We start from the raw sequence: 9948 nt of genomic DNA, 5'->3' as shown, positions 1-9948 counted from the left end.
CGGCCATGGCTCACGGGCCCAGCCGCTCCGCGGCATGTGGGATCTCCCAGGACCGGGGCACGAACCCGCATCCCCTGCACCGGCAGGCGGACTCTCAACCACTGCGCCACCAGGGAAGCCCCAGGAATATCTTTTTTTATGTTGAAATTGGACCCAGATTTAGAGTAGCAAAATTATATTTCTTGAAGTTATCAAATTAACCATGATCCCCAAAACGACTAACAGTATATTTAGTATCTCGTCGCTGAACAGGTTACTGTGTTAACTACAACATAGTAAAGTTATTAGTGGTGTTTAAATTTAAAATCATGTATATTTTAGTTTATGCTTGCACTTAGCTCACTCAGTGTTAGTTTTCAAACAAAGTTCAGCGCTCCTGTTATTAATAACTTGATATGTTCTGTTAAAGTTTTCGCTTTCTTCCTCTCTAATTCTGAAAATACTTCTAATACATTCTGTTTTTTTTATCTTTTGGCCGTGCCGCGGCACGTGGGATCTTAGTTCCCCGACCAGGGATTGAACCCGCGGCTCCCTGCATTGGAAGCGCGGAGTCCTCATTTCAGCAGATGGAAAAAAGAATGCGGCAAATCAGGACCAATTTCTTCAAGGTTAAGCTAATAATAAACCAGACTACTACCCAAAACATCTTCATGAAAATTAACTAGAGAGTTGGTAGTTCTCTGAAACTTGTATGAATTTTATTTATTACTGAAATTTCTAAAGTCACATTGAAATACACTACAGACCCAAACCACCTATTAGGCAAAATCCCTATGGGCATACAGTCCCTTCGATTGAACTCGGTTAACAGAAGAGGCAAAAGACATAGTTTGTGATGAAATCTAAGATTCAAATGCTCAGTGTTTTCAAGCTGTAATAAAGTATGCATCAATTCCAAGTATCAAGCGTGATATCAAAATTCACATCCATGGGTTTTCTCTTCATAAGCATCAAAAGCAAATTCTGTTCACTGAATTCTATCTTTTGATTTGCACAATGCATTCAGAGATGACTTATAATAAGGAACAAAGTATCCACTGACTGTATCATGTTTAAAAATGCAATTAATATTTCAAAACCACAATTAAAAGGGAAAATGCCTGAAAATTTAACTCTATTAATAAAATTATTTGAGACAATATTATCCTGCCGATAAAAATACATTTCTTGTATATACATGTAGATTTCTACATGAAAGAAAGGATTCAGCTCCAAATAGGAAAGGGCTGACCCTTGATAAAAGACATCTCAGACTGCCAAACTGATGTGATTACCATTGTAAGGTGAACCAAAAACAGAAGGATAAAAGGTAAGTTAAGGGAAGGATAAAAGTTTAGTCACCTGCTTCTGCATAGTGGCAGAGTTGGGTGAGAAGCAGGAGATGAAGGCAGAAATAAGACATAGAAGAAAGGCAAAGAAGGCCTCAGTTCCGACCAGAAATGAATGGAGAATCAAGCAAAGTTGAGAACAGATATTAACTGCAATGAGATGCTTGAAACTAGAATTTGGCAGTTGATAGTCACAGAAGCTCAATTAAATCATCTTAAAGTAGAATTAGATAAAGCATCTAAAATTTCATGGAGAACAAGTATAACAGTGATCAGATAGCTCAGCATGGTATTACCATTTAAAAAACTTTCCCAAATAACATCAAGTCTCCAGAAGACCTTTGCTTTGGATCATGTTCTTTGAAGCTTAAAAAAGTTCCCGACGGACTGGGAGAGACAGCACAGTGCTCCGAACAGAAACTCTGCTGAGATGTGTAACAGAAACTCCATTTGACCCTGGACAGACCCTGGGTCTTGGATTCTTCCAAGTGAGTGCACTGCACCAGGCTTCTTCCAGGTAAAACATTTCATCATTTTGTTGACAATAAATTAAATTGGGATTGTTTAGAACCACCCCAATTCTGGTGGGGAAGGCAAGGGGGAGAAGTTAATCAAGATAAAGAAACGTCACAGAAATTTCATGCAAGGGTAGAGCATTCAAGTTCTTGGTTTCCTAATTAATGCTATATGCAGAAGTATCCTGTAAACTAAATTTGCCTAACAGAAAAGTTCCCACATCCTCAACAGAGAATGACTGCAGTATTTGGGATCCTTGATCAATATGAACTACTTACTGTTTGTTCTCAAAGATTGGGTTCTTTCTTTTTTACCCAAATCCTACACTGAAAGACAACCAAGGTCCTAAATGTTAACCACCAGTCAAATTAGGAATGTTTAAGGAAAATAAATTAACCTTGAAACAAAGATATTTTGGTCAAATTTCAGACATGTATTATTAGAAATTAATTACTGGCCCCACCAGGTTAAAGATGAAGGGAGGCCCTGAGAAGTCTACAGAGCTGATATACACACAAGTGAGGGGTCACTTTTTTAACCTAGTTTTATTAAATATTGCTTCTTTGGGATGTGTTTATAACAACTCCCAGAACATTTTCATGTAAGGATTCAAAGCGGTCATATTAAAATACAGCTTCAATATAAAGTTTATCACAGTTTTACAGTATTCAAAAATGACAGACCTGCCTTAAAAAACAAAACCCAAAAAAGGACTATTACACCCAAAACATAAGAAAACAATTAAATAAACAAATTTGGCATTTCCATAATTTTATAGTATAAAACAGAATATTAAATCTATTACTGGCAAGCGGACACTGACGTATTACCTAATTTGAAATGTGTCCCATTTAAACACACTATACAAGTTCACTATACAAAAGATTGATGGTCTTTTTGATGAAAGAAGTGCACCCTGAAAATTTTTGCCACTTTAGAATATTCAGCTCTTAAAGTCAAAAAAGTCCTTTTGCTTTTTTAAACTGAAGGCTGAATTCAGATTTTTTTTTTTGTTGTTTTGTCTCTTTTGTCAGCCTTCCTGGTTTAAAAACAATAGTATCTATGGACGCCCACCAGGGGGCAGTGTAAGATTAGCCATTAAATCACGAACAGCGGCAAATATTGTGCATTCACCTGCAACAGAGAAAAATGGTCATTAGCTATTCGCAATACAGGAAAGATGATGTTAACACACCGGTGGGGGTAGGGGTAATTAAGTCTAAGATTAGCAAGAACTTTAAAGACCAAAACAAAAGACTAGATTTTAACTGCACGGATTATAGGGGATTAAGCGTTAAGTATCAGATGATACTTGGTTTGGGTTTTGTTTTTTTCATCATGAAGACATTTTGGGCAACTCCCAGTTAGATCTGAATTTAAGACAATATGCCTAGAGTTTCTCTACAGAAACACTGGAGCATTGGATAAGACTTTGAAGTCGGACTTCAAGGCTCCTGACGACCTTTTCTTGAATCTAATGCAAGATCTAATTTTATATTTATATATTAGTTAACAACATCAATCGTGTCCTTCTGATGTTGCATTAAAGGCCAGATAAAAATGTCTACGACAGCACTAATAGAACCTTCTGTGATGACAGAAATATTCTATATGTGTGCTGTGGCTACTGAATACTTGTAATATAGCCAGTGTGACTGAGGAACTGAATTTTACATTTTATTTGATTTTAAATAAATTTAAATAGCCACATGTGAAGAGTGGCAGTTATACTGGACAGTGCAGGTCTATGACACCTATTGGAGTCTCCCTCAAATTTCCAGGAATTGATCAACTTCTGGAGTTCAACGTTAAAATCAATTAATACAAAAATAGAATGATTTCTCCTTCACCGGGGAGGAAGTGATGAGTTTGGGAGGAGGGGAGGGGTGGCTAAAGTACAGCACACCAACAATCCCAAAACAAGATTCGTTTGTGTGCGTGTGTATGGGGGGGTGGTTGGGGGAGGTTAATGATTCATCCTCTCAATTTCCCCTTTGCTCAAAGAACGAAATACCCTGCCTCTTACTTATTGTGTGTGTGTGTGTGTATGTGTACATACACATACACACACACACACACACACACACACACACACACGTATCTCAAATATTTCAATACAATAAACCAAAACCAGTTGTAAATATTAGAAACCCCAAACCGGGTCCTTTCCCTAGAGCATGGCCTAACGCTACAGTGGCTGAGAGCGAAGGAAGTGAAGACCTCAATTGAATAATGGCCTTCCGGCAAAGGGCAGGATGTGCAGTGATCCTGCGCAAGTCACTGCAACCTTCTCTCCAACTACTGGAAAATTAAGGTACAGAAAGAAAAATCCAAAGGTTTAACCAGTCTAAGGTCAAATAAAGGAAAAAAAGAAATATACTTCCAAAATATCGCAACAATTTCTTAAATAAAAGAAGTTACAACTTTTTATTTTTTAAAAAACACATTTTCGTTATTGATAGGGAGAAAAACTTGCTCGATCCCAACAGGATCAAACATTCTTTCCTTTAAATTTTAAATTCCATGAGACATAATAATGATAGTCATCTGCTTGCGAAGGAATGGTGTTTATTATCAAAGTTACACTGAACTGCTACTTGGAAAATGCTGATAGCTTTAAACTTTGATTCTGAAGGACCTATTCTGAGCTGAAAGAAGAGAAGTCAAAGGATGAAAGCAGAAAATTATAAGAAGTGGAAGAAGCATTACAACAAAAGAAGCACACCCTTCTCTACTGCCCAGTGTGTTCCTTATAAACTATATGTAGGTGAGAACTTGTCTATGTATACAATATGGGGCAACAAACAGCTGAAAATATAATTTCTCCCATGATTCCTGTGTCTAGTAAAATTTTGACACTGTGGTACCTAAAAAATGTTTCAGAGAACAACTTTCCCTCATTTAAAAAATTAATTCTGTTATCATACTATTCTAAACAGAAAGATACAGAGGACTTCCTTAATATTAGAAATAAGCAAATTTTAATTTAATTTCCTTAACGTTAGACATAAGCAGAATGGAAGAGAAGTTCTCTTTGCTGAGCTTTATGTTTTATAGTAAAAAATTTAGCACTGCCAGAAGTTCCGTGTTAAGCATAGGCTACTCCGGTATTGAAGGGACCTTGTTTATCTACCAGAATCATTCTGGTCTCTTCGAAAATGTTCAGTTTGAGAGCTTCATTGTGCACTTGGTGAAAAGGTTCACTTGCACCCGCCTAACACTTATATAAGAAGCCCAAGGAGCAGTGATGCCATTTGTATCAGCTTTTATTCTTCACAAAACATTTAGAAGATACAGAAGTTTGAGTGATATTATTCTATTCATGACTGAACCATGAAATAGGAGAAAGCAACATGCATTTCAACTTGGTGATGTACACAGTGGCAGGTATCGATGGTGGGGCAGGAATTCACAGCCATGGAAAATTCTATCATCCTAACCTAGGGCTTTGTGGCAACGTGTGCTATAAATACAAGCTTCTGGCATTAGCAACTGGGTCAGTCCCAATAGTAAATCACTAACAAAAATAAAGTCCAGGCAGCAGAGACATGGACAAAACTGAAGAACCAGTGAGAAAGGAAGAAAGCGACAGGCAGACATTAAGAGGGCCACAGCAACCAGAGCTCTACTACTAGGACTGGGGGGCAAGGTGGGTAAGGAGGGAGCAGAGGGGAGAAGGGGGATCTCTCAAAAGAACGTTTATAACATATATGCAATAAAATATCATCTACTTGTCATGTACCTTGTCGTGGTGGGTTCATCTCTGCAAACCTCTTCAGAATGTTGCTGACCATCATGGGAGCAGCAACAGAAGAGTTCTGCTGTCTGGGAATGTCTGCCTGCTGGGTGGTACCTGAAGCCATGTCATAAATGATTGGAACTATAATACTAACAGGTTCTTGGGGAGGGACCGATGTTTTCTGAGTTAGCTGAAGCTGTGGACACAACACAAACAAAAGAGAATAAAAACACAGTAAGAAAACAAAATATTTATGTAAATGTATCAAAAGTACTATCATTTACTCTACTGTCAGATTAAGATACAAGTAAAAGAAAATTAAATAGAACAAGAAAAGTGACAAACAACTAAATATTATGATTAAGATGCAACTGTGTCACACAATTACCTAGTTCAATATATTCCTTACTAAAGGAACCAAGGTTATGTGAGGTCTGACAATTAAGGGATCTGGGCCTATATTTGGCAGCAACAGGTAATTTCTGTAGGTACCCAAAAGATGCTCTGTTATCCTCAAATGGAGTCTCCCTCAGAAGCTCTGCGCACCTGCACCCATATACACACACACACATACACACACAAACACGTGCACGCCAGGTGGTACTTACAAAAAATAGCATTTTGGATTTCAGCACCACAGCAGGTGTCCCAGGAGGTGCAATTGGCGGTGCACTGGGAGGGATCGTCAGGCAAAACTGAACGTTCCATTTTAGCTGTGTTGCCTGGTCAGGAAACTGTTTTGAAAAGAAAAAAAATTATGATAAAGTCATATGAACATTTAAAATTATATTCTAGTGTAGGAGCCTGAAAGGTTAGAGGGAATTTTATACTCAATTATCAGTAGATCATAAAGTTGATAACCTGCCTATTCTCAAAGGAAATATACACATGAAGGTCCTAACTGAAGAGTCAGCTCTGGATTCATGATATGTTCACCTTCCTTCCCTCCCACTTCATTAATTCCCAAGGCCTACGGGTTCTCCTTCCTCGGTGTCTCTGACATCTGTTCCCTCCTCTCTATTTTCACTGATGCCACTGAGCTCAGGGCTCCGTTACTTCTCCCGTGGCCCCCCTAATGGTCCCTTCCATTGGCTGCCTCTCCCAATCCGTCCTTACACCACTGCCAGACAAATGTCCTAGAGCATGGTTCTAATCTAGCTGACAAATGCTCAGTGACATGCAGTGATCCATGCTGCCCCCCTCACCCCCCAAGGACCAACACTGGCATTCAAGGCGCTTAACTGGTGCCAATCTAGACTTCTCAGTCTCATTTCCAACTACTTCCCTAAAACAAACTGCATTAATAATTTTAAACTATATCTACTGGAGCTTTTTTAGTGACATAAATATTTACTCCTTTAAAAACTCAAATGGATTTTTTTTAACATAAATAATGTTTCCTATAGCCTATCAGAGCAGAAGCCAAATGCTGACACTACTAGCAAAAGAACACTGCCGTCCCAATATTAATAATAAAACACCAACTGAAAAAAGGAATGAGGTATTTGGAATTACCCAAAGCAATGCTAGAAACATTAAAATGAAAGGCCTACTGCAAGACTGGAAAAATAAAATTAGCTGCCATCTGGATTCCAGCTATATAACTGTATACTTTCATAGGAAAGAAGAGGCATTTAAAAACCTCCCCAGAGGGAGAGAGGGGGAAGATGGCAGAAGAGTAAGACGCGGAGATCACCTTCCTCCCCACAGATACATCAGAAATACATCTACACGTGGAACAACTCCTACAGAACACCTACTGAACGCTGGCAGAAGACCTCAGACCTCCCAAAAGGCAAGAAACTCCCCACGTACCTGGGTAGGGCAAAAGAGAAAAGAATAAAGAGAGACAAAAGAACAGGGATGGGACCCGCACCAGTGGGAGGGAGCTGTGAAGGAGGAAGGGTTTCCACACCCTAGGAAGCCCCTTCGCGGGCGGAGACTGCGGGTGGCGGAAGGGGGGGGAGCTTCAGTGCGGCGGAAGAGAGCGCAGCCACAGGGGTGCGGAGGGCAAAGCGGGAAGATTCCCACACAGAGGATTGGTGCCGACCGGCAATCAATCATCAGCCCGAGAGGCTTGTCTGCTCACCCGCTGGGGTGGGCGGGGCTGGGAGCTGAGGCTCGGGTTTCGGTAGGAGCGCAGGTAGAGGGCTGGGATTGGCTGCGTGAACACAGCCTGAAGGGGGCTAGTGCGCCACGGCTGGCTGGCTGGCCGGGAGGGAGTCCGGGGGGAAAAGCCTAGAGCTGCCCAAGAGGCAAGAGACTTTTTCTTCCCTCTTTGTTTCCTGGTGCGCGAGGAGAGGGGATTAAGAGCGCTGCTTAAAGGAGCTTCAGAGACGGGCGTGAGCCGCAGTGATCAGCGCGGACCCCGGAAACGGGCATGAGACGCTAAGGCCGCTGCTGCCTCCACCAAGAAGCCTGTGTGCGAGCACACGTCACTCTCCACAACCGCCTTCTGGGGAGCCAGTGCAGCCCGCCACTGCCAGGGTCCCGTGATCCAGGGACAACTTCCCCCGGGAGAACGCACGCCGCGCCTCAGGCTGGTGCAACGTCACGCGGGCCTCTGCTGCCGAAGGCTCGCCCGGCATCTTTACCCCTTCCCGCGCCCCCCCCCCCCCCCCCCGCCTGAGTGAGCCACAGCCCCTGAATCAGCTGCTCCTTTAACCTCGTCCTATCTGAGGGAAGAACAGACGCCCTCCGGCGACCTACACGCAGAGGCGGGGCCAGATCCAAAGCTGAGCCCCTGGGAGCTGTGCGAACAAAGAAGAGAAAGGGAAATCCCTCCCTGCAGCCTCAGGAGCAGCGGATTAAATCTCCACAATCAACTTGATGTACCCTGCATCTGTGGAATACATGAATAGACAATGAATCATCCCAAATTCAGGAGATGGACGTGGAGAGCAAGATTTACTATTTTTTCCCCTTTTCCTCTTTTGGTGAGTGTGTATGTGTATGCTTCTGTGTGAGATTTTGGCTTTTATTTTTTGCGGTACGCGGGCCTCTCACTGTTGTGGGCTTTCCCTTTGTGGAGCACAGGCTCCGGACGCGCAGGCTCAGCGGCCATGGGTCACGGGCCCAACCGCTCCACGGCATGTGGGATCTTCCCAGACCGGGGCACGAACCTGTGTCCCCTACATCAGCAGGCGGACTCTCAACCACTGCGCCACCAGGGAAGCCCTGTCTGTATAGCTTTGCTTTCACCATTTGTCCTAAGGTTCTGTGCGTCCGTATTTACTTTTATTGTTTTACTTAAAAAAAAATTTCTTAATTATTTTTTATTTTAATAACTTTATTTTATTTTATATTATTTTATTTTATCCTCTTTCTTTCTTCATTTCTTCCTTTCTACTTTTTCTCCATTTTATTCTGAGCCATGTGGATGAAAGGCTCTTGGTGCTGCAGGCAGGAGTCAGCGCTGTGCCTCTGACGTGGAAGAGACAACTTCAGGACACTGGTCCGCAAGAGACCTCCCAGCTCCACGTAATATCAAATGACGAAAATCTCCCAGAGATCTCCATCTCAACACCAACACACAGCCTCACTCAACGACCAGCAAGCTACAGTGCTGGACACCCCATGCCAAACAACTAGCAAGACAGGAACACAACCCCACCCATTAGCAGAGAGGCTGCCTAAAATCATAATAAGCCCACAGACACCCCAAAACACACCACCAGACGTGGACCTGCCCACCAGAAAGACAAGATCCAGCCTCATCCACCAGAACACAGGCACTAGTCCCCTCCACCAGGAAGCCTACACAACCCACTGAACCAACTTTAGCCACTGGGGACAGACACCAAAAACAATGGGAACTACGAACCTGCAGCCTGCAAAAAGGAGACCCCAAACACAGTAAGATAAGCAAAATGAGAAGACAGAAAAACACACAGCAGATGAAGGAGCAAGATAAAACCCACCAGACCTAACAAATGAAGAGGAAATAGGCAGTCTACCTGAAAAAGAATTCAGAATAATGATAGTAAAGATGATCCAAAATCTTGGAAATAGAATGGACAAAATGCAAGAAACATTTAACAAGGACCTAGAAGAACTAAAGATGAAACAAGCAATGATGAACAACACAATAAATGAAATTAAAAATACTCTAGATGGGATCAATAGCAGAATAACTGAGGCAGAAGAACGGATAAGTGACCTGGAAGATAAAGTAGTGGAAATAACTACTGCAGAGCAGAATAAAGAAAAAAGAATGAAAAGAACTGAGGACAGTCTCAGAGACCTCTGGGACAACTTTAAACGCACCAACATTCGAATTATAGGGGTTCCAGAAGAAGAGAAAAAGAAAGGGACTGAGAAAATATCTGAAGAGATTATAGTTGAAAACTTCCCTAATATGGGAAA

At 41.8% G+C, this 9948-nt stretch overlaps 1 protein-coding gene across 5 annotated transcripts in view; it reads right to left on the bottom strand.

The window, feature by feature from the left end:
* Positions 1-2370: 2370 nt before the first annotated feature.
* MED14 (mediator complex subunit 14) overlaps positions 2371-9948 on the bottom strand; it is a 73935-nt gene continuing 66357 nt past the window's right edge. For 4 of the 5 annotated variants that reach the window (XM_019943546.3, XM_019943544.3, XM_019943545.3 and 1 more), the window contains 3 exons: positions 6192-6317; positions 5587-5779; positions 2371-2978 (listed from right to left, as the gene is read on the bottom strand). In XM_019943546.3, coding sequence (XP_019799105.2) covers positions 2905-2978; positions 5587-5779; positions 6192-6317 — 393 coding nt within the window. In that variant the 3' untranslated portion in view covers positions 2371-2904. Of the gene's footprint in view, positions 2979-5586; positions 5780-6191; positions 6318-8208; positions 9007-9948 lie in introns of those variants that run through there. The other variant, XM_073798996.1, reaches the window with a different exon arrangement.

This window comes from Tursiops truncatus, chromosome X (assembly GCF_011762595.2).
Source record: "Tursiops truncatus isolate mTurTru1 chromosome X, mTurTru1.mat.Y, whole genome shotgun sequence".
Lineage (NCBI taxonomy): Eukaryota > Metazoa > Chordata > Mammalia > Artiodactyla > Delphinidae > Tursiops > Tursiops truncatus.
This window is presented reverse-complemented; position numbering and strand designations above follow the sequence as displayed.